We start from the raw sequence: 26,163 nt of genomic DNA on the forward strand, positions 1-26,163 counted from the left end.
GGCACAAGGGCGGGGGGTGCAGGTCACGTGGCCACTTCCAGACTCTGGTACAGCTCTGGTTTTCACTCTAAATGAGATGTACGGTCTTTGAGGGTTTGAGCCAATGAGAGTAATGTAATACATATGTACTCTACACACACATATGTAAAATCTGACTCGGGTTTTAGAAAGATCACTGTGGGTGGCCAGTTGAGGACAGATTGTAAAGAGCAAAGCTAGAAGGAGGGAGATCAATTAAAAAGTGCTTGTGTTGTTCCAGGAGACTAGGTTGTTAGTTGTGGAGGTGTAAGAAGTGTTCACATTCTCAACTTACATACAAAGCCAATCAGATTTGCTACTGCACTGGATGTAGGGGGTGACAGAAAGAGAGAAGTGAAGGTGGCAATGGAAACTTAGACAAGGTGATAGGTTTGAGAAATACAGACAAGCAAAGAGGGTCAGGAATTACTGGGGCTGAAAGGAAGCTGCATGGGTTTGATCCTTGGAATCCAGATTTGGCCAGTTTTAAGCAGTGAATGATAGGCAAGTCATTCAACCCCAGGGAGCCTCAATTGCTTCCTATAAGTGGAAATAGCACCTATATATTTCTGGACTGTAGTGAAATCAGAGACTATATACAAACCATGGATCACTGTGTCTTTCTAACTACAGAAGCTCAACTAGATGATGCTATTGGTCATGGCTCAGGGAAAGAGAGGTGTCTGGCATGAGGCTCAGACCTTTGGCTTGGGCTATTTGGAGACAGTGGAGTTCTCAGAGAGATGGGTAGTTAAAGGAAACATGTTGAGAGCTTGAGAAGGCTGGGAGATCATGATTTCAGTCTGGAATACAGGGGAGATGTCTCAGAGGCACCTCACAGTATCTGTCTAGAGTTCAAAGAGAAATCTAGGCAGGGGAAGAAAGATTTGGAAGTCATCTACCATATGTGTAGTAGCTAAAGATATTTAAAGTTGAATAGGTATGGCATGCTGGGGGCGCTGCATAGCGTGGAACGACTGGGCCTAAGGTGTTAGAGTAGTGTTGATGAGTGAGGTGGCATTTGAGCAAAACTGTAAAGAACTGAAATGGATACGTATCAGTTTCTTCTTTACAATTTTGCTCAAATGCCACTCAAATGTCATATATGTATGGTAGACAGTGGGAACGGGAGCAGAAAAAGACTTTCTAGGCAGAGGGAACAGTGTATGCAAGGTACCTGGAACAAGAGACAGATAGGAAACAGTATCACTGCTTCAGGAAACTCTAAGTGCTAGTGCAAAGAAACTGCAGAATACTGACAGATAAGATTATTAAGACATAAGATAGTAAGAATCGAGAAAGACCATAATAATCTTTCAGTCAGGTAGGAAGGCAGATTTTACCTTATAGGTTGTGAGAAGCCATCACAGAGAAGCACGACTGAGTTTACATTAAAAATGTCACGTTGTGATATCACTACCAAACCCAAAGAAGTAAAAACGGTTATACGGGAACACTATGAACTGTATGCCCACAAATTAGACAACCTAGTTGTCACGGACAAATTCCTAGAAATACACAAATTACCAAAACAGACTCAAGAAGAAACAGAACAATTCAGAAGACCTAGAACAAATACAGAAATTGAATCAAAAAACCTCCCAACAAAGAAAAGTCCAGAACTCAATGGTTTCATTGATGAATTCTAACAAACATTTAAAGAAGAATTAACACCAATCCTCTCAAACTCTTCCCAAAAATAGAAAAGGAGGGAACACCTCCTAATTCTGTGACGTCAGCACGGCCTTGATACCGAAGCCAGACAAAGATATTACAATGAAAGAAAACTACAGACTAATACCCCTATGAATATATAGGAAGAAATCTTCAAATGAACAAACAAAAAAAAACAAGACAAAACAAAACAAAAAACTCTAACAGGGGGTTCCCTGGTGGCTCAGTGATCGAGAGTCCGCTTGCCGATGCAGGGGATACGGGTTCATGTCCCGGTCTGGGAGGATCCCACATGCCCCGGATCCCATGGCCTGTGGGCCATGGCTGCTGAGCTTGCGCATCCGGAGCCTGTTGCTTTGCAACGGGAGAGGCCACAACAGTGAGAGGCCTGCGTACCGCAAAAAAAAAAACCTCTAACAAGCTGAATGCAAGATCATGTTAAGAGGATTATAAGCCATGAACAAGTGGCTGTATCCCAGGACTGTAATGGTAGTTCAACATAAAAAGAAATCAAACAATGTACCACACCACATTAACAGGACAAAAGGAAAAAAATGATAATTTCAAGTGATTCAGAAAAGCATTTGACAAGATTCAAAACCCTGTCTTGATAAAAATATTCAGAGAACTAGAAGAGAACCTCCTCAACACAATAAAGGATCAAAGGCCTAAATGTAAGAGCTAAAACTATAAAGCTCTTAGAAAAAAATATAAGGGTAAATCTTTATGACCTCGAATTTGGCAATAGATTCTTAGATATGACACCAAATGCATGAAGAGAAGGAGAAAATGGGTAAATTAAACTTCATCAAGACTGAAAAGTTTTGTGCATCAAAGGACATTATCAAGAAAGCAAAAAGAGAACATATAGAATGAAAGAAAATATTTGCAATCATATCTGATAAGGGTCTAGTATCCAGTATCTCACACTCAACAACAGAGACAATCAACACAATTTTAAAATGGGCAAAGGACTTGAATAGACATTTCTCCAAAGCTGATACACAAATGGCTGACAAACAAGTACATGGAGAGATGTTCAACATCACTAATCCTGTGGGAAATGTAAATCAAAATGACAATGATATACCACTTCACATCCATTAAGATGACTATAATTTTAAAAAACAGAAAATAATAAGTGTTTACAAGGATGAGGAGAAATTGGAATCCTTGTGCATTCCTGGTGGGAATATAAAATGGTACAGCTACTGTGAAAAGCAGTATGGCAGTTCCTCAAAAAGTCAAACATAGGGCTTCCCTGGTGGCGCAGTCGTTGAGAGTCCACCTGTCAATGCAGAGGATACGGGTTCGTGCCCTGATCCGGGAAGATCCCACATTCCGCGGAGCGGCTGGGCCCGTGAGCCATGGCCGCTGAGCCTGTGCGTCTGGAGCCTGTGCTCCAGCACTGGAGAGGCCACAACAGTGAGAGGCCCGCATACCGCAAAAAAAAAAAAAAAAAAAAAAAAAGTCAAACATAGAATCACTATATGGGCATAGCAATTCCACTCCTAGGTATATACCCAAAAGAACTGAAAACTGGTACTTAAAACTTGTATACACACGTTTGTCTCAGCACTGTTCACAACAGCCACGAGGTAGAAACAACCCACATGTTCATCAGCTGATGAACAGATAAACTGTGCTGTATACATAAAATGGAGTATCATTCAGCCATAAAAAGTAATGGTGTACTGATACAAGCTGCAATGTAGATTATCCTTGAAAACATTGTGCTAAGTGAAAGAAGCCAGTCACGAAAGGTCACATATTGTATGATTCATTTATATTAAATATCCAGAATAGGTAAACCTATAGAAATGAAAGCAGACTGGTGCCTGCCAGGGTCTGGGGAGAGTGAGGGGGAACTGTTTAACGGGTATGGAACTTTATTTGGGGGTGACAAAAATGTTTTGGAATCAGAGGTGATGGCTGCACATCACCGTCAATGTACTAAATGCCACTGAATTGTTCACTTTAAGATGGTTAATTTTATGTTATGTGAATTTCATTTCGATTTTTAAAAAATCACCTTGGTGGGGGATTATTACATCTATAGGATATAATAAGAAATGTAATAAGATAGGATGTAATAAGAAATAGTAAGGTGAGGGTCCAGGCTACACATTGCTAGTGGGAATGGAAACTGAGAGTAAGTAATGGATTTGAGAACCATTTAGGAAGGAGATAGACTGGAAGTGGGGTGAGAAAGGAGGACTTCTATCTGGAATGGGTAGGTTAAGAGAGTAAGATTTTGGAACAGACAGCCAGTTCCCTGACCAGGCTGCATTTCAGGGAAGTTTTGGAGGCATTAAACTTGGATCTCTCCTCAACGGACCAGTCCGGACTGCAGATAAGGCTCAGAAAGATTTGAACATCTGACAGAAGTAAATGGGATAGAAGTAGATAGAAAAAATCATGCTTGTGACATAATTTTAAAAAAATAACATCATGGTCCAGTCTGTGTAAGGAAGCAGTCCACAAAAATATTCAGCATAAATAAAAGTCAGGTAGAGCATGATAGAAGGAAGATGCCCATACACAGTTAATATTTAATTTCTATTTCCCATCACTTATTTGTGTAGTTGTGCAATTAAATAATCCAAAAAAAGTTTTGCTTTTATGAAAATGCTTCCAATAAAAGCACCAACGGATTGAACATTCAATCCATTAAATTATGAAACTGGCTGTACCTCCAGTCCAGGATAGAGCTCTCCATGTGTACATTTCTTTCTCTACAAGTAGTTCTCTCCTTAAAGAAGTTCACTGTTGATAAAGGTATTTTTATGAGTAGGCCCACTGGGAGTACGTTGTTGCCTTAACCTTACCACCAAAGTTTCATGGAAAGACAAGGAAAACATCTTATGTTTGTGAGTTTCCTTTCATATGGACTGCTTACTCCATCCTTTATCCTTTGGGATATGCCAAGGGGACTGAGTACTCAAGTTTCCCTCAACATTTAAAGAGAACTATGTACTGTGCAATTTCACAGGTTACAACTTTAATGTTTCTTCTTACATTGAGCTACATTAATACTTTTTTGTGTGTGTGCTATTTTTGTGTTAGAAATAAGAACAAGAAGTAAGTGCTTTCCCTAACACCTGTGTCAATTTTCTGTCAACTGTCAATCTTACACAGAACGGTGATGCTGTTCATCGATGAATCATTTTTCTCTAGATTAATCAATGATCCAATTAATTTTACTGACAATGGTAGTATTTCTGTCCTTTCATTAATAATGTGAACTATGTCGATAATTTCATTTCACTTCAAATGTCATAAGCAGAAAATCTAAACAATTGGCAGTGGCGTTTTTTAAACAAAGGAGTTTATGCATATTTTAGAAATTGTTTGGCTTTAACAAAATAAATAATATCTATAACCAGTTAAATCTCTGGTTTAACTATCATTAACCTGTCAAAGACTTGGACAGACACATGAAAGCTGTCTTGAATCATCATGTATTTATACCTTGGAAGAACAACTAAATTGCATTAAAACAGGGTACAGGCATGTCTTAAAGAAAATCAGAGTTCATTTGCTGCCAGTAAACTAGGATAAAAAACATTGCTACAACGTGGTTACATGGATTATGCAATCAAAAGGTATAAAGAGCCCAAGACATTAATAGACACAGATCAGCACTGTAAAGCACACACACACACACACACACACACACACACACACACACACACACTCTCTCTCTCTCTCTCTCTCTCTCTCTCATACATGCACAAATAGATGCATGGATACACCCACACATACATACATATCTCCTGTTACCGGAGGTTACTGGAGGACACTAGGGAAAGAAAAGGGAAGCCAAACTCACATCACACTGAAAAGGCTTTTCTCCGGTGTGCGTCCTCTTGTGCTCATCCAGGCCTCGCTTCTGGCTGAAGGCCTTGCTGCAGTCTGAGCACTTGTATGGTTTCTCCTGCAGTCAGTGAAAAGAGACCATGAATTTGAGTGAATGCAGAGCCCTCCTTTTGAAGGTGTACGTGGGAGGGTGTTTTATCTAGTTCTGCAAGGTGCTGGCAGCACATTCATAGTGGTGTCATGAATTATTTTAAATTTTCAGGGGAAAACAGGAGTACTCAAAATCTCTTGGGCAGTCTTAAAACTACCAGGTGGTTCACAGTTCCAACACTACATTGTACAACATTTCCTTCGATGCAGTCCTATCTGTGCAAAGGGAGATTCTGCATGATTGCTGTGATCTAACTACTTACTGAACTGAACTTATGTTTTCTTTCGGTTTCGGAGAGCCTGCCACATAGGTTTCGTGGAGCAAGACAGTTTGGGACCCCTGGTTTAGATGGTGCAAACTGTTCACTGTCTCAAAGGGATTCCTGGGAATGAAAGCTCAGAACCAAATGTTCAACAGATTTTGGGGGTAAATTTAAGAAGTTAGAGCTCAACTGTGCTTTAAGTATTTTCATTTCCTTTTTTTTTTTTTTTTAACATCTTTATTGGAGTATAACTGCTCTACAATGGTGTGTGAGTTTCTGCTGTATAACAGGGTGAATCAGCTATACATATACATATATCCCTATACCTCCTCCCTCTTGTGTCTCCCTCCCACCCTCCCTATGCCACCCCTCTAGGTGGTCACAAAGCACCGAGCTGATCTCCCTGTGCTATGTGGCTGCTTCCCACTAGCTATCTATTTTACATTTGGTAGTGTATATATGTCCATGCCACTCGCTCACTTCGTCCCAGCTTCCCCTTCCCCCTCCCCGTGTCCTCAAGTCCATTCTCTACCTCTGCGTCTTTATTCCTGTCCTGACCCTAGGCTCTTCAGAAGTTTTTTTTTTTTTTTTTTAGATTCCATATATATGTGTTAGCACTTCTATGGTCCAATCTTTTTTCCTAGGTAGGAGATGTTCTTTTATAAAATCTAAATTACTTTCTAAAATGAGGCATTGTTTTACAGCTGGTCATAGACTCTTAAGGAAAAGAAATATATCCATAGGCAAAGGAAAAAATTATCCACATTCCTTAGCCATCTTTGATACCAGGAACTTACATCACCGTCTTTTTAGCTTGGAATAAATTGCAAAATAAATTAATTAACATTGTTTCATCAAAACAGCAGGCCACTAATTACTAAATAGTGCACTGATAAACAGATTTGTTTAAAGTAAAATTGCAGTGTTTTTTCAAATATAGCTTCAATACTGTTATAGACACTTTTTGAATTGAGGTAGTGTGTATATATGTTTTATATTTCATGTTAACGTAGACAAGTTCTATTTATATTTTCTCCTTGGTATTTAAAAGACATTATGAAAATTTTCAGACCTACAAAACGGTATGTAAACAATCAAACACACATATGTGTACCCATCCGCTAGCTTAAGAAATGGAACATTCTTGTGAACATGAGCGCCGGTTCATTCATTCTTAGTGCGTATAGTATTACATCCAATGGCTACATTCTCCAGTGATGGATAGTTAAGTTTTTCCCAAGTTTTCACTCTTACAAATAATGTTGTTCTGAATATTCTTGTAAATGTATACTTGAACACAGATGAGCATAATTCCCTACGGTATGTATATCTAGAAGTGGAACTGCACCTTCAACTTTTCTAGGAATGGCCAAGTAGCTCTACAAAGTGAATAAACCATTTTACACTCCAATATCCAGTATATCCTTATAATTTTATCACTGTAGTTTACAAATTTTGAAACTCTCATTAGGTACACGGTGAGTATATGTAAGTTTAAAACGATTCTACTCCTGGAAAATAGGACCTTTTATCATTTTGAAATGACCTTCTTCTTCTGTAATCATCCTTTTTACCTTAAAATTAATTTGGTATTAATATAGCTATAAAAGCTTTTTAAAATTAATATCTGCTGGAGTTTGGGAGACTTGTTGAGACGTTGGTCAAAGGGTACAAATTTGCAGCTGGAAGATGAGTAAGTTCTGGAGATCTAATGCACAGCGTTGTGAATACAGTCAACTGCACTGCAGTATGCCGTTGCTACAAGTTGCTAAAAGCCTAGATCCTAAATGTTCTCACTGCAAAAAAAGAAATGATAATTACATGACATGATGAAGGTGTTAGCTAACACTATGATGTAATCATACCATAATATACAAATGTATCAAATCAACAGGTTGCATGCCTTAAACTTATACAATGTCATATGTCAACTATATCTCAGTTTTTAAAAAAAGAGGCAAAAAGTAAAATTAGGATTTGCCTGGTATATTCATCTTTTTACTTTCAAACAGTCTATATATCCTTAGGTATGATAAGCGTCTGTTGTAAACAGCATACGACTCAATTTTTTTAACCCAAACCAATGGCACTTTTCTTAAGATAGTGAACTTTGCTTTTTAATATTTATTATCATTTAAAAATTATATTGTTATAATAGAATTTAATTGCTATTATAATAAAATACAATAGTATCATATTTATCATTATTAATAATATATTTAAATAAATTTCTAACATTTAATTTTGTGTACATAAATTTCTAACATTTTATTTTGTGTACTGCTTTTATCTTGCTTGTTTTCTAAGGTTTTTTCCCCTGTATTTTCTTTCATGTTTTGGATTTCCTTTCCCCCCTGCATTATTACAGAACTTACAAACTCTATTTCTAACCTTTTACTGGTTATCCTTAAAATTTTTTTACCATGTGCATTTAACACAATTAAAGTTATTTATTTTACCTCGTATTAATTAACATGCCCTGTAGAATGCTCTGTCTTACATGTTATGTGTAGCAGTATTTCATTTGTATCTTGATTTTTAATGCCCGGTATGGAATCATTATTATTTTATACAATCAGTGTGGTTTAGCCCGACACACTTTAACAATTTCTTTACTTTTCATGCTTTCTGACATATTTGAATTTCCAAGGATCTGTTGACAGTAAATGCTGATTTTGATTGAAAGTGGCTTTGCTTCTCATTTGTCATTGAATGAAAGCCTACAACCCCAATTAGATCTTTCTATTTTTCATGTCTCTTAACCTGCCTTTGCCATTTCCATCTCTTTGTATCACACTCTATGTAATTTCTTTAGGATCAGTTGATCAATTCAATTCAGGTACGAATAACTTGCTACCTAATAGGATCACTTTAAGTTTTTAATTTCCTATACTGTAGTTTTAATTTCTAGAACTTTGTATTTGGTTCTTTTCAATTATGCTTAAATTTTTGATACAATCTTACTTTCTATTCGTGCTGCTTATGCCTATTTAAAAATATTCTAGGCATTTATACAACTTTCTTCATCTGATAAATCGTTATCTTATTTGCTTTGTGGAAGTCTAGTTCTGCTATTTGTGGTTTCTCCTGTCTCGTGCTCATGGCTCTTGTTTCCTTGGGTCTTTCTGGAATTTGAAATCATGAGCTCATGTTTGGTGGTCTTTATCTGTTAAACTCCTGTGACCCCCAGGTTGAGGGTAAGTCCCTCCAGACAGCATTTGTGTTTGCTTCCGCCAGGCACTCCAGGATGCTATCAATCAGAGATCATTTTAGGTTTACTTCTTGCCCGAGGGTTTTCTGGTCAGGCAAGCATTTTAAGGCTGAACTCCAAACACACTTGAGGGAAGGACTGTGGTTACAAACTCTAAGGAGAACTCTTTCTCTAGCCAGCAATTACTTCAAGACAGTTAAACATCCCGAGCATTTCTGTTTGCCAAAAGTAGATTATTTCTAGCCTCTGATTTCATTTTGAGCATAGTCTTTCTGGGGTCCCAGAATTATGGGGGGGATGTGGTTCCATCTTGCCCTTTAACCTGAACCCAGAGCTTGTCTCCTTTTCCATCACCATTAAAAACCAAGTCTTGAGTTTACCGAAACTGTAAACACCCTGCAAGGTGCTGCATCCTCAACTTGACCTCACCACTCTGGAGTTGGGTTTCAGTTTTGTTTGTTGGGTCCTGAAGATCACTTTTACTTTTTTTTTTTTACACATTCAGATATTTGCTGTTTGCTTTATTTTATCCAGCATTTGATAGCATTGTACGGGGTATCTTTTGCAGGAAATGGAGTCTACCATATTGCCAGAAATGGAAGTAACCGTATGTATAATTTTCAGGACACGAAAAATGTATTTTAATTTGACTGTTCACAATCAACAGGAAAAAAGTAATTGTGTTTTACTGGCAGTCTACGAAATACGATGTTTATGGCCTTTCCCTCTAGTCTGAATAAACACAATCTCTTTTCACATGTTGCATTATTCTTAGCATTTATTATTTCTTCAAATACTGCCTAGTTAAAAGAAAATCTTTAAAAGGAAAATGTAGTTCTAAGTATTTAGATCAGGAATTTTCTGGGAATTCCTGTGACTGTTTATTAGCTTTTATTATATCCAAATGTTTCATGTAACTTAATTTTTTAAAGCATATAAAACATATCAATACAATGTATATGAAAAGGAAAAAAAAAGGAAAGCTTTTCTCCCTGCAATTTATCTGTAAAACGAGATCTTGTAAAGAAGTGAGAGGCATATGACTGTGGCAGCTGCCAATGACAGGTAAATGTCTGGCAGAGGACAACCTAAGACAGGACCAACTAGCTGAATGACATCCTAAGAGAAGTTTCAGGGAAGAGAAGGCAGTGAAAAGCAAGTTCTGAGCATCACTGATTAAGACCATCCCTCTCACTCATTCCTAAATTTCCTCATAGCAGATACTGTCTAGGTAAGCATCCTAGAGGTGGCCCTATGGATACTGAGAGGTTCCCAGCCAGTATATGGAGATTCTGGTGGATTACAGGGGCTTTGCAGTTATCACTAGAGGTTTGAAGTCTCAAATATGTTATGCATTGGCTTGGATTGAATAAATAATGTCTTATACACACACATACACTCACCCACATAGTGATATTTTCAAATGATCCTATTGGTGATTAACTCAATATATTCATTTATGAATGCCACTGAATTATATCACTTTCACTTAATTATTTTCTCCTATAAGACACTAAAAGTGCAACAGCCATCATGTGTTTCTATGTGTATGTTGGCAGGAAAGTGGGGGGTGAAATTTATAATGTCAGAAAGGTCCCTCCACTTCAGAAAGTTTGAGAATCACCGTTGGAAGAGGGACCCGTTTGATTAAGTAGCTCTGTATTTGCCTGGACTCTCTTCTTTACCGAGAACCATTTGTAGCCAGGAATTCCCTGGGGTTTTTGCTCTCAGATAAGCTCACAAAGGACCCCCAAATCACATTTCCCTGTCAGTCTAGAAAGAAGGGTTCTCCGAGTGCTTAGGCCATAGCAAAGAAGAAACTATGTTTATCCCTCAAAGGCCTGTCTGTCTCCTTCATCTCTAGTTCTTATTCAAAGAGTCCATACTTTTCCTGAAGATCCTGAAAGGAAGGGTATAATTCGTGACACATATTGGTCAGACTGCTTTGTAGTGCTCCTTGGGAGGACCTTTAATGCCCACCCTGGAAGGGATTCCAATTTATAGTCAATGTTGCCAAATCAAGTATTAGAGAATTCCTGCACCAGAAAAAGCTTTTATGCCAGAGGAAGAGCCAGGAGGTCACGGGTCACTCATCTCAAGTTTAAGAATATCAAATGAACTGAAATAGGAGGAAATACATGCATTTTCTTTCTCAGAACAGAAACTCTCATCCCCCTTCCTTACTAATTTCTTCCATTACTCCTAATCAGCCATGTTAAAGAAATAGCACCCTTCACATGGTAAACACAGTTGGGCACAGAGAGTAAGCTGAGTGGTACAGAGCATATTATTACAAAGACACTTGCACCTGTTCCTGTTCCTTTCTCTGAAAATTGTGAAAAAATCTTTGCTGCCTCTAGAACATTCCTGAGTATACTCAGTCATAACTTAGCAATCCAGAAGAATCCATGCTTGTGCGCAAGGGTTCACGAGAGCTTCAGTTCTGATCTTCACTGCCTATCCTTGCATTAAGGTTCACTGAAGATGACGGTGGTTAGGTAATTAGTGACTGACACAGCAAGGGACCACGTGACAGAGAAAGCTCCGGAAGCCATATAGCCTTCTTACTGTGGCTGAGCTATCTACTACCTTCCCAAGGACACACTGGAAAACAGCCTGCAGGCCGCTGTGGCTGGACTGCAAACATGTCTGGATACTGCTGGACTTCCAAAGCCTCAACACCCCTCCTCCACAAAGAGCACAACAATGTCGTCATCTTAACATGAATCGCATCCTAACTTCATTACTTCTCTTCCGCTATCTTTCCCTCCGTTATGAAATCTTTAAACTGGGCACAAAATCTGATTCAATGAAGTATCATGGAAATTGTCTGTAACTGTTTCAGAATGGAATGCATAGTATACATTACACATTTTAACTCATTAGCTGGATTTAACTAGAGACAAAATGATTAGGTTCTTGATGAATTCTGTTTCTGAATGATTATACAGTTTAACTGACAAATAGCTTGTCCTTTGTCATCGTAACTGGGGAGCCATTACGGAATGGAGGCAATCTATTTGTCAGTTAAACTGTGTAATCTACCAAAGGCAGAATTCATCAGCGGTCTAATCAGCCTAGCTTTAATCAAACAGCGTTTGGCAGAATTCATTCAGAAGGTAGGATTTATAGAGCTCTTATGCCCTGCACCTTGTGATGTAGCTAATAAAAAGTCATATTTTTGTGCTAGCGCCCATCTATTAAAGGAACAGAAACTTCAAATGTTATATTTCTTGCCAACATAAACGGAATAACTAAATTTCAAAATCATTTCAGAGGGCTCTATAGAAAAAAATCACATTGTTTATAAATCTTGGAGGGGTCTAAATGTTGAAATTCTCTGAAATAGAAATTTATTGGAGGCTTTCTCGTAGTTTAGTTAAGAATTGCTTGCCAGGAGGTAAAGAAGCACGTCCCCCATTACACAGACTACCAAAGACAAGGATGGATCATGGGCAGATTATCCACATGCTGTGGATACATGATCCACAGATTCCCTATGAGGGTTAAAGGACATTGCCCAAAATCCTTTAAAAATATAAAAATATAATGTAGCCCTTTTAGTTACAAGTTACCCATTTCACCTCTGCCAAAGTCTATAGTATGTCCAACAGGAGAAAGTCAACCATTACTGTAGCAGCTGAGAAAATGGGAAACTGAGAAAATGAGTGTTTTCGTGCTAGGCCACAATCAAATAGAAAAAGAAAATATCACAAATGAGCATTTTCCCGTGTAGTCAGAGGTCAGTGTAAATGGTGTCAGGAAGTCATGGAATGATGGTTAATAAATGTTCTTTCACGGCAGTGGTAGCCTGGCCTCAATACAGTTAAGAAAGGAAAATTAGTAAAGCAATTAAAAGAACACAGGCAGGCTAGTGAGTATGGTAATAAAGACTGTCAGAGCCTGTGGTATTCTGAATATACATAAACACGGTTTGCTTATGAGTGGGTTCAACCTGTGAGTGAAACACTTGGCTATTATAACTTAAATGAAAGTTTGTTCACTTGATGGACAAACCTTTTCTCTATTTGTCTTGCTCAAAGCTGTAACGAGACCAAGAGGGTCTGTGCTGTTAATGAAATAATTTCCATGTGAGCAACCTGGGTATCAAGTACAATTTGAGAGAAGAAACTCACTAAAGAGGAAACAGATGTAGACACAAGTGTCTCTGACACGCCCTCTCTCACACACACACAAGTGTTTACAATTAAAAGTTATCTTTTGGAACAAATTAATTTCACTTGATTATGTTTTCTAGATTAAGGTTATTTTATAGCTATTAATATTTACCCTATTAGAGTTCAGAAAAACAAAGCCTTTTACTAGATGATCATTTCCTACTTCTAAGTTTAAAAGAAAATCCAAAACACGTCATGAAGCAGAGGTTCATGAATTTCTTAAATACGAACTGTGAGTTTCTTAAATGCATGAATTTTATTTTGTTAAGTTATACATTTCTTAAATATGAAATTTCTAAATAAACAAAAATTTTGTAAGGTTTTAGTTTCCCATTTTCTCAGCTGCTACAGTAGTGGTTGACTTGCTCCTGTTGGACCTACTACAAACTTCGGCAGAGATGGAATGGGCAACTTGTAACTTAAAAGGGCTACATTATATTTTTATATTTTTAAAGGATTTGGGGCAATGTCCTTTAACCCTCAGACTTTTCCATCTGCAGAGTGTCTCACTAATTTCCAAAGTGGAATATGGCACCTCAAGTGCAAGGCAAGATCATATACAGACAGTCTTAGCCTCTTTCTAGTCTGCACCTTGGCAAGACTCATTTGCCAGACGTTCCTGAGACAAGGCACAGAGCTCCGCTGTGACCCGGAGCAGGGTTCCCCAGCCTCAGTGCTATGATATCTAGGGCCAGATCATTCTTTGTTTGGTTGGGAGGGGGGCTATCCCATGCACCCAGTAGGTATCAATAGCACCTCCACTCAAGCTGTGACTACTCAAAATATCTCCACGTTACCAAATGTATCCTGAGTGGCAAAATGGCAAAAGCACTGTACAGAAGAGTGCTTCTGGAACCATCTGTAGTGAAAGGCTGCGTTTTTCTCAATGTGCTGCTGACTGATGCTTTTCTAAAATATATTTAAAATGAATTACTAAAAAAAAAAAAAAAATGGTCGTGCATTTAGATATGCAGCAAAGTCAGAATGCTATAAAAGTTCTAAACACTTCCTCACAATTTTCATACTTATTTCATCACAGACCAGAAACAAAGAGTCTGGGCTGGTGCTGTTTTTTCAGCCATACTTTGAATAGCTCTGGTCTAGAATAAAAATGTCTGATCACAGGATGTCCATGATTCAGTCTCGTCATCAGCTAGGTGAACAAATTCTAAAATATAATGACACCTAAACCTTGAATTAAATATCATTTTAATATTACATATAAAAATTCCAAGTTTTATGGCTGGGAGGTAGGGAGGTTATAAATGGAGGAAGAATGAATACTTGTTTGAACCTGGGTGACGGTACATGGAGATTCATTATTCTATTCTCTCTGCTTCTGTAGGTTTGAATTTTTTTTAATAAAAAGTAAAAAGATTTTTTTAAAATTGCTTTGTTATTATTATGTTTTTGCTTTCATGTTATTTTAAAACTTAAAACATCACCATTCTGCTTGAAAGATCCTGTCTTTTTTTTAGAGGGGCCCTTTTTGATATCAGGAAGATGGACTTGGTAAAACATTAAGCCATCTCAGATATCAGAAACACTGTCTCAGAAATGGCTTCTCAGAGGTGACCCGGTGCTCCTGGGACCGGCCCTGCTGTAAGCCCCGAGATGCGGCCTGGCCAGCAGCAGAGTCCCGAAACCCAGCTCCTCTCTCCCAGCCCAGCACGCCCAGCTTGTTCACTCAAATGTGCCTCCAGAGAAGAGGGTGTCTTGTGTAACTGGGTTAGCATCTGACCTCACGTGGGACTCCACATGACAGATCCTCTGAGAGGAAAAGAAAGCTCTAGGCAGCGTCGTGCAGTGACCCTGACCGCTGACCAGGGCTCAGCCTTGACGTGTGCTTCTCAGTGTGGCAGAGACTGTGAAGCCCATGCTGAAATTTCCAGATTTTTCCTAGGAGCCAACTAATTCTCTTGGTAACGTTGGCTTTGTGACCAAAAGACGGCAACCTGTTTCTGTAAAGCATCCACTTGGCAACAGAATTACGGGTGGCATTTAGAGGAGGGTCTGTGAGGGTGGCCCCACGGGCTGCTGTTACACACAGCCCAGCGGACAGATCTGCGGCCCCCAGGACGGCAGGCCATATATCTGACAGCTCCCCCTAACGGCCCCATTTCTGAAAGTGCACGTGCCACCAGCTGCACGCCATCCGAAGGCACTGAGTTTCCCTCTGACGAGCAGCCTCGCCTAGAAAACTTCTTTTACAGATGTTTATGGCTTTTGTGGCCTTTTAGTCACCATCTTATTTTTATAGCTGGTGTGATCTTTCAACATATGACAAAACATACCCAAGGCCTAGTAAACACCGCACCTAAAAATTCTAACTCTTAGGGAAGCCTACAGAAAGCTAGGAGAAAATTTAGAGCAGGTTTCTACACAAGACATCCATAACTGGTCTTGCATTGTAGCTCATGGAAAACACACATTGTGGAAACTAGGAAAATGTAGTGCACAATTCACATTCAGAAAACTAAAAGTAAGCCCAGTAAATAGAATATAATTTTTAAATTTAAGGGATGTATACAGACTTTAAATAGAAACAAGGAAGCACTCAGTCACTTGTTAGTTAATCCACTCTTGAGGCCCAAAGAATAATGTGTGTAAGTGGCATGGCTGGAAGAAAGTCCTATCACTGAGAGCACAGAGGTGATAGAAGAGCTTGTCTGGCATAAACCAAGCAAAGAATTGCCCAAACTAGCTCAAAAACCTTGTTTTCTTGCGGCCACAGGAGTGACACAAACTGGTCCATTTGGAACAGTCAGATAAACCAACCTAACTAAAATTTTCCTCATACTTTCACTCTCCTAAGCTCTAGCCCAGTGGATTTCATACCTGCCGGCACATTCAAATCACCTGGGACTCTTTTTAAAAATATTGATGATAGGTCCCACCCCACAGAGACTGATTTATCTGGTCTAGGTGTGGCCAGGCATTGGTGTTTCTTAAAAGCTCCCAAGGTGCTTCTTCTAATGTACAACCAGAACAGATCAGTAAGAACTTATGATCTGGTCCACCATCCTCTCAAGTAATAACTGCAATAGTAATAATGACGACAACAGCAGCAATAACTTCTATCTCCCCTTCTCTCACTATTACTTATGCTTTACCACCAGGTCACTCTGGTGCATGTTTACAGACTGCCCACTTCATGGCTGGCAAAGTGCTAGGAACTTTTAAGGATTTCTTTTCCCCGTTTAATTGTTAAGCAACGCTGCAAATTGGTACGGTTATTCTCACTTAGCAGACGAAGAAACATTAATTTAAAAATATTTCCAAGGTTTATACAATCAGGTAGAGAGGGCAGGACTCAAAATAAGGCACTCGTACTCCAGGGCTGGGGTCTGTGGTGACCTATGGCTTCCTCCCCATGCACACCCCTCCCTTGGTCAAGCACTCTGGAACAGGTGACTCCAGAGCCCAGCCAAGACAGGGAACCTTGATCAGGCTCAGCCTTGGCCTCCAAACCTGCCTGCCCATGGAATCACCTGGGGAGCTTCAAAAACTGCTCATGCCGGTGACCCATCCCCCAGAGAGTGTGACTGCACTGCTCTGGGGTGTGGCCTGGGATTCTCCAGGAGATTCTAATATGCAGACCCATTTAGAAACTGCTAGGCTAAGCCAATGATGGAAACTCCATTTCTTCTGCAGTGATGGGTTTAGACTGGAGCACATGACATGTCTGTGGTTACTGAAGAGAAAGTAAGCCCACAGGGCATTCGGGAAAAGGCCTCCTCTGCCTGGTGAGGCCGACCACGTACCGAGGTGATGCCCGAGCGGCTGCCGAGGAGCTGACTGAGGACCGCAGGAGAGATGAAAGGACCTGGGCCACGGAAGACCCTGTTGAGCCACTACATAACCAACCCCAGGCTGGCCCTACCTCTGCAAGTCTTGTTATGGGACTTAATAAATAGCACAGTTTAAGCCCTTCTAAGTTAGGCTTTCGGTTACGTAGCCGTGAAAGCATTCCGCTTTCTACATCTTCCCGACTATCACGTCATATTCCGGCAGCTCTATTCTAGTGGCAGAGAGTACGTCTAGCTCAGACTGAAGCATAACACTATATAACTATATAATAATGAACAAGAAACTCGACGTCAGTGGCTGGCTATTAAAAATGATAATGTTCAACACAGTCTAAGAACCCCCAGCTCTAAAAATGGAAGTGAGTGTTCTTTTAGACAGCAGTGTTTTTCTTATGCACATGAAGGGAGCTCAAAAGGAGCTGAAAATATATTTGCTGATAAGAATTCTGAGAACAATATGAGATCTGTGCATTGTAAGAATCTTTAGAAGAAAAGGAATGCTGGTTAAGTGAAAGAGTGTTATTGTTTAAGTTATCTAAAGGGAAACTTTTTCTCTGCATAATAACTGTTTAGCTTTTTTCCCCTCAAAAATCATGTAAAAGAAGAGTGATTGTATGAACAGGAAAATTTTATAATAAGGAAAAACTTATGTTCACCATGTTAAAAATTATAAAGTAAACTTTAAGATGATATGCAAATTATAATGCAAAAATAAAGGAAAGAAATAGAAGGGAAATAAATATGATAAAAAATAGAGGGGATATATATACACACATACACACACACAGACAAGACATAAATACAATGTCCAAGGCAAAAATGCTGAGTTTTAAATAACAATCCAAATGAAAGCCAATTATGAGAAACAAATTGTCAGTTATGAGAGCACAGGCTGGTAATTCAACTGCCTTACTCGTTTGTCACATATTGTCTTCAACATTTTTGTTTGTATCTTTGTATCCCAAAAATTTGCTACTGAAAATCAAAGTAAGTCTTACAAGTCTAAGACAGCCTAATTCTGTTTTTGCATGTTCCAGGGATCTCTATTTACCAATGTTCCTAAGAAATGTAGAGTCTCAGACACAGTAATCCACCACCAAAGGCAAATTTAGGAAGAAAAATATTCACCACTTCCTCTCAAAAGGTCCTTTCCTACATCTGAACTAGTATTTTAAGCTTACAAACCAATTAATTTAAATGTTTCAAGCTCTATTTACAAGTGAGCTGACAGCAATCAAGACAATTCCCATGATTAGATGATGATGTAATTGAGGGCGAATTTATCAGCAAAAGTCCCCATGAATATTGAGCAAGACATTGTGTTAGAAACTGTGGGAAACACAACAAGGTTTAAAATGCGGTCTTTATCCTCAAGAAGATTCCAACAGGTCGGCAAAGCAAAGATAGGGCAGATGGAGTAGACGGAGTTGAGGTGTACTTGTCCATCAACCTGAGCTTTTGTGGCTACACAACTTGAAATATGGTATTCAGCACATACCAAATATCCCTGTCGATTTAGGGGGCATAACATAGGGGTACAGAGAATGATGTGAATGAGAACTCAATACAGTCACAGACTACATTTAAGAGGCAGATCCAATCAGTCCACGGAGAATTGATTTAATTCAACTTGCCTACTTCCAAAAATAACAAGCATGCTTTCTGATATATGTGATGGTGGCAAGTGTAATCCATCTTGAATAAAAACCATAAAGTTTATTCAGAGGTCTCTAGAAGAAAGGAATTACATAAATGCAGAGCCTTAGAAAAAGGTATCTAATTCTAAAGGAATAACATACTTATCCCATTACACAATTTTGAAACTAATAAGAACACAGCAGAAAGGTGCTATCACACATGCAACTAATTCACCCATTTCAATAGCCAACAGAGCAGTCATTTCAGCCAAGTTCACGTCAACGGGTGAAACAAACCCAGCAAGGAGTGGGCAGAAGTCAGAGGAAATCATATCATCAATAGAAATTACATCTCTGAATCAACACACTGCACAGATGGCAAGGAGCTAGTAGCATAAACCTGCCCCTTTCAAACCTCAAAGATGCTGGAAAAAACAGCCTGTCTATTTGCACAGGTGAGAATTCCACAGTTGTCCTGGCAGAGATCTTGCTATATCTGAATGTGCTCAAGTCATAAAATGTTTTGACAAAAAGTAGGTCAGCCTAAAATGTTAAAAAAGGAAGAAATTCATAAAATTAGCATCTCCACTCTTTACCCTTTTCATCTGATATAGTTTTGTTCAGTGAGTAAATCTGAGCTCAATCTTCTTTTACAAATGGGTGAGGTTTTTTGGGGGAAAACTTTTTGTCATCTCTGGTGCTACTACACAGACTCCAGCAGGCTGATGTATACTTCATAGCTTCTGCAAAATACCATCCCTACTCCTAAAAATAATAACCTACAGTCATCAACAGTAGCGAGTAACAAATCAGATTCTGCTTTTTTTTGGTAGTAGTGGTGAACTTTGTAACTAATAGTAGCTTCTGATTGTTTTAGGTTCAATATGTTCCTTGTGAAGAGACTTCTCAATAATTGATCTCAAGAACCATGACTAGTATGACCAACTGTCCCCATTTATCCCTGATTAGCCTGGTTTTAGCCCTAAAAGTCCCACATTCCAGGAAACCCCTCACTGTGGGGCAAAGAGCAAGATAATGCCAAGTTGGTTTCTCTATTAACCAGCACCACCTGCATTTAGGAATAACAGCCCATTGTAATGTCCCACTTAGACACCATCTAGGCAACTATATGCATCGTCCCTGTACATTCGCTCAGCCATCACTTGAGAGAGCAACAGACTAAATAGGAAAGAGACTGCTAACACAAGCCCTGCCTAACTCCCCCTCATCCTCTCTCCTGTTCTCTCATCCCACGTATAAAGAGCCACAGTCTACACTCTCATTGGCAGGATGAACTCAGCTACCAGGAAAAGTACTGATGACCCCCACCAAGAAGAGGGGCTTCCATCCCAGCGGGCATAAGTTAAGGGTACTGGAAGCACAAGGATGAAGAAAAGCAGTACTTCAGGATGAAGTGCCACGTTTTTGCTCTGGCCAAACAAAATGCTCTTCCCTCAAGAAGGTGGTTTTTGTTTTATTGTTTTGTTAAAGGAAGAACATTTTGACAGAGATGAACTGTTACTCAGAAATTGTCCAAATCATTCTCTCCGAATATATTAGGTAAAAGAAAAGACTTAATTGAGGCCACTTCCTTGTTTTTACTAAATTCCAAGACACAAGGAAACTGATGGAATCACAGATCTCAATTCTGAGCCATTCTTTTGCATATTGATCTTGTTTTACCGATTTAATTCTTTACATTTACCTCTTGATTTAGAGATACCAGTCCCCTCAGAATATACTGACATGTAAGAAGAGAACTGCCAGTCCAATTTCTTAGAAATCTGTTCTCTCTCTTTTAGTGCGGTGGCAATGGTTTTTCTACAGTAGCCAGGTATTGTCTAAGTCAAATCAACATAAATAACACACTTGGCAGAAGAGTCAGTTAACATAATTCTTAGTTTGCACAGAAAGGACCTAGGCCACAGTGAGGTCCACATGCTCAGGGAGAGTTCAATGAGTGCATGTGTTTCTTTCCTATCAAATAAAGTACACAACCAATCTCCAAAGACCTCTTTTCAGAAAGGGATGAAAACATACACTGGTCATCCCAAGACACAAAAGTGAGGTTGGGGGTGGGTAGTAGAGTAGATCCCTGGGGCTCTAGGCCCCGTATTGCATAAGAAGGAACAGACATCTCAGCTCTTAAAACGACAGATGTTGGAGAACTCACTTATGTCCTGCCAATGGGGAAATATAAACAGAATTTAATATTTAAAAAATTCAAAATTCAGGCATTCAGTCATATATTACTTGGTGATAAACTGTCCCGCATGTTGAAGACTGTAGCGTAGATGGAATGTCATTTTTTTGGCAATGACTTGGTACACTGCTTGCATGTCTAAAAACACGTTAATTTTAGTTCCTTCACTTCTGTTGCCTCTACAAAGCCAAATATACACATATAAGATCCAAAGCAGTCAGGCACATCCACTCTAGCAAAATGTTCATTTTAACTTATACTGGCACAGTGAACCAAATATGTTCCTTCACTGAATACAAGGAGTAGCTGCAACAGCAAACTGCATGCATAAGAAAGGTATATGTATATGTGTATAGATACATGATATGTATACATATAGACATGATGTATATGGTAATAACAAAAGTTTGAGTTACGTGGAATTCAAATTAATACACTGTAATGCTTACTGAGACTAGTCCTGGGAAAACCTCTAGAATTTCCCCCACTGATGTGCTGAGTTTTGGGGCTGGGATCCAGCCTGCCTCTGGTATGAATACTCTGGGATATTTGAGACCTGGGTCAAGTCCAGTACCATAGGCTTTAGGGCTCAGCGGCCAGGCACTCAGAGAGCCTCAAGGGTAGTGCTAAAGCTTAAGAAGGTTCTCAAATGTCTTCACTTTTTGCTGAGGCAGAAAGTACTTTATACTCTGAAAGTACCACTGAGGAACCTCAGACCATCGGTTTTCCATCATTATAATGATCAGTCCTTGGACGAGTGGTTTATGTCACTCACAACTTGCCCTAGCTCAGCCACTGACCCTGGAGTCAAAGGTTTCAGATCTGATTACCAGTCCCCAGAGCCTCTTGCCCATTCCTCCTGCTTCATGATTTCCAGAACACCAAATCTCAAATCAGTAATCTACACTACGCATCTATTACAATCCAGCATCAGGGCCACAGGCAATCAGCACCACCATCATCACTATAAATCAGAGTTCTACAAAAGAAAACTTAGGAACACAATCCATTTGTCTGATATGTCTTTACAATCTTATACTATAAACATTAATATATAAATAACATTTAGTGACAAAATTGTACTTGAGAAACTTCTCTCAATCCTGGTTCCTGTTATTTCTAGTTACAATCTTGAGCATATAATTATAGAGGAACCTAAATTGAAAAAATATGATATATTTTTAGATATCTTATAGATTTCTAAAATTATAAATACCCTATATTTATTTTTATGTATTTATAAAATTATAAAAATTATGTATAATTTATATTTTTATGGATAAGTTATATATTATACAATTATGTAATTATATATTTATATCACATGTAATGGTAAATATAAATATATATATTCTTTCTGATTCTGTTTCCATACAATAATGATTTCAGAGAACACTGAGTTACATTTAATAATGTCCAAATATTCATAAAAATGAAACAGACCAATTGGCTTTTTTCTTTGAGTTAATGCCTGCTTTCATTTTGCAAGGACATGATATCATAGAACTTGGTAGAGTCACTTCTTTTGTACAAATTCCTCTTTCACTTTCTCACCAAGCAAGATCGACCACCACATACGTACTCTGCTCAGTGTTGCATTACAGGCATGGCATTAACCTTTTAATATTTGTACTTAAATACTTCCTAGAAGAACTGAGGTCACAAGAAAGGGAAGCACCCACATTAGACAGATTTCCCATAACAAGGAGATCAACTAAATAGAAGACAGACACAAGAAATAGGATTTGACTGGAAAATAGCCAAATCTGTGACAAAAAATAATTTACAATTGAGAACAGAACTAAAAATGAGATGAGAATTGAAGGGAAAGAATGGAATTTTACATGTTTAAATTAATGTTAAAATGTTCAATAAAAAAATGTTAAAGTAGCACATCCAAGTAGTCCTCAAAAGCAGTGGAGCAAAAGCCCACCTAGAAGCTATGCATCTAGGACCCCACAAGGAGGTGATTTTCTCTCTCATGAACCATGATTTATACAGAGCATAAGGACTCAGTCTTGGGAAAGTGAAAAAGGAGATAGCCAGAGCCTTAATGTTTCTCAGGATACGCAGGTTTTCACTTGAACATAAATATGGTCTGGGTTAGTCAAATTGTAAATGATGTGTTCTTAGAACCACTAACTGCCTCTTTTAGAGTGAAAAACATCAAAGAACAAAGCTTCTTTTAGGGAGAAAAAGGGAACATCCACATGATAATTTAAACTGAATCAAAAACAATAGACTTCTATCCTAAATACTGAAATCAAAGCATTTAAAAAATATTCATAACCTCCTGGAGATGAAAGCAGCACGACTGACCAGCCTGACGGGTCCTCCAAAGCCATAGTTCACATGTCCTGACCGCTGATCTTGTTATCAACTTGCTATGTGACCTTGTGAGTCGTTCTTGGCTGAGATGTATCTTCCTGGAAAAATATTATACCCAAAATAGCCATCTTCAAAGATCTGAAAGGTTCTGACATTGAAAATGCTGTTTTAGTTTCCAATGATGCAGAGAAACTGCAACATGAGGGATTTACATAAGATGTGAGGAGTAAATCTCCCTACACTGAATTTTCACTTATTTAAATGGATTACGAGGCACGTGAAATATCTCTCCCTGGTGGCTTTCAAAATATTAACAATATTTTCTTGAAAATAGTTTTAAATGCAAGTGAAGGGAAAACGCCTATAGAGGTCATACTAGTACTGTTGAATAATTTTCTATGAGGGGTACCTTTGTGACAGTCTTCGTGGAGCATTCTCCAGCAAGACACTATAGCATGAATCCTGGGGACCTTGCAAGGGGGGCTGGGAGGGGAGGAGTCCAGTGGACTTAGGAGCAGCCATGAGTTTTTTCTGAACTGGAGAAGTCAACACCACTATTCTTAGAATTTTTGTAAAAGACTGGTTCATGGAATATGGAAGATAATCCTTTAGAACATCTTGGTAGCTATATACGTAGTAATAAAGAATAAGGTCTTTAGCAATAAAGGGATCTGAGTTCCAATCTTCATGCTGCCCACTATTAGTCGTATGACTCTGGACGAGCTACCTAATCTCTCAAGCCTCACTTCCCACATTTGTAACATGAGATACTATACCTATTTCATAGGATTTTGCTTATCATAATGCTTAGCCCATAATAGGAATTCAATGAGGGTATTTTATATATTATATCAACCTGCTTTCTTCTATGTATTATCAAAATATGCTTATGAATAATGTAATTCAAAATTGAAAAAGGCACACAAACCATGACAAGATAAATGAGGTGATTTTATAAAGAAAGGAAATTATGTACGAGCCTCAATATGGCATTGTTCTTGAACTCCATTAACGGGACCTTCATATAAATAGACAGTCCTTTATTTCAAGATTCTTATGATACTTTAGTAATTAAAACTCCCTGAATAGAGTGCAAGATGAATATAAAAGTCTCTTTCACAGAGAAAACAGTATAGAAATATATTACTTTTCTAAAACTAATGGCCTCATTTCTTTTAAAAATTAATTGTATACTGTCTATCCTAAAAACAAAGAAAAATTCTCTTTACACATTTCTGACAGTATGTACTTTCCTTTAACTCCTGAAGTATGTTATTGAAGTCTAAAGATAATATAGTGGTGGCAAAGCAGCCATCAGCTTAAATGCTAAATATTTATAGAGTTTTATTTTAGCTAAATCTGCAAACTGCTCTACATACACCCCTTGTTGATATACCGAGTTCATGAAGGAGTTCAGCAGACATCCCTGAAACAACTGCATTATTATTACAGCGATGACATTCTCTGACAGCACTCTGCCCCAGCCCAGCCCTCCCAGGCACAGTTCAGGAGGATCCAGGAGCCCTTAGCCAACGTGTCGGGTTTCCACCGTGGGTGCCAGGGGAGAGGAAGAGACAGTTGGACTAAAACGCCACTGACTTAAAGCCCCATGACTTACACTTATGATTAGCTGACACGTAATGATCAGTTCAACAAGTATCTAATGAGTTCCTACTATTTAGAAAGTTTCCCTTTTTACAGAAAAGATATATAAACACCAATAAGGATAAGTAGAAAATTAAAAGACATACAGTTACACTGCTGAATTACTTGAATAAATGAATGGAGCGCTAAGGAAAAAAGAAGAAAAGGAAAACTATGACATGAAAGTGAAAAAAACTGATTTAATATAGTAGAATTAATGTATCAGTAAAGTACGTCCATGGCAGGGGTGGCTGGGAAGGCTGTGGAGAAACTGATGCCTGATCAGGAGTTTTAAGGAGAGCTAAGATCTCCACAGGAAGCGGGGAGAGGCCAGAGGACAGGATTATTTTATTCGTACCCTCAAGAAATATTGAAGCCGATGCAGAAAAACATGGTGAGCTGAGGGAGGAGGACATGCTCTCAATACTGTGTGTCTGTGTACTCAAGGAAAGTGGGGCTGGACAAAGGGCAGGGGGCGCCATGGGCAGGGGGCGCCATGGCCAGGAGGCACAGGGCACCTCAGGCCAGTCTGGGTGCCAGTCTGTAGGCAATGAGGAGCCACCGTCGGTTTGTTTTCATTTTTGTTTTCTTTAGTAACTGAGACACATCGAAGTTGACCTTTGTAAGTATTACTGTGGCAGCCAATCATGGGATGAATTAGACCAAGATTTCCTAAATAGTGTTTTGTAGAACACAACCCTCCGTGAGATGTAACACACACACACACACACACACACACACACACACACTCACTGACTCTGCTCAAATTACCTTGGTAAATGCTAGGTTAAACAAACAATATATGAAACATCTTTATCGCTGGACTTTCCAACCTGTAGTATGCTTATAGGTCATGGGACTCCAAGGGGAAGATAGGACATGTGATTTCTCCCTGAAGTGCTAAATCTCTTCCTCTCCTGGAGCTCTGGTGTCACCTCTTTTCCCCTGGTTCTCCTTCAGCCTCTCTGGCTGCTCCTTCTTGGTTTCCTTTCGGAGGATCTTCTGTTGCTCTGCCGTTTTTTTTTCATTCCATGGAGTCTTCGTGAGTGAGCTTTCTAGTCCTGTAGACTAAACTCTCACTGATGTTTCTCCTGACACCTTTCCTTGCCTGTACCCTTCTCCCCTGGTGAAGCAGGGACTCCTCCTCTGTGTGTTTGTAACACCCTTGGAATACTTCTCTCACAGGGCTTCTTATGCTCTAGCTGATCATCTTTTCCCCCAGAATACTT

The 26,163-nt window shown here is 38.9% G+C and overlaps 1 protein-coding gene across 3 annotated transcripts in view; it reads right to left on the reverse strand.

Moving 5' to 3' along the window:
• The window catches only part of PRDM5 (PR/SET domain 5), a 207,191-nt gene that overhangs the window by 8,591 nt on the left and 172,437 nt on the right, over nucleotides 1–26,163 (reverse strand). For 2 of the 3 annotated variants that reach the window (XM_065877615.1, XM_065877614.1), the window contains one exon: nucleotides 5,525–5,629. The exons of the other annotated variant lie outside the window; for it this stretch is intronic. In XM_065877615.1, the coding sequence (XP_065733687.1) occupies nucleotides 5,525–5,629 (105 nt within the window). The remainder of the gene's footprint in view (nucleotides 1–5,524; nucleotides 5,630–26,163) is intronic. 3 annotated transcript variants of the gene reach the window in all.

The sequence above is a fragment of the Phocoena phocoena genome, chromosome 5 (genome assembly GCF_963924675.1).
Source record: "Phocoena phocoena chromosome 5, mPhoPho1.1, whole genome shotgun sequence".
Lineage (NCBI taxonomy): Eukaryota > Metazoa > Chordata > Mammalia > Artiodactyla > Phocoenidae > Phocoena > Phocoena phocoena.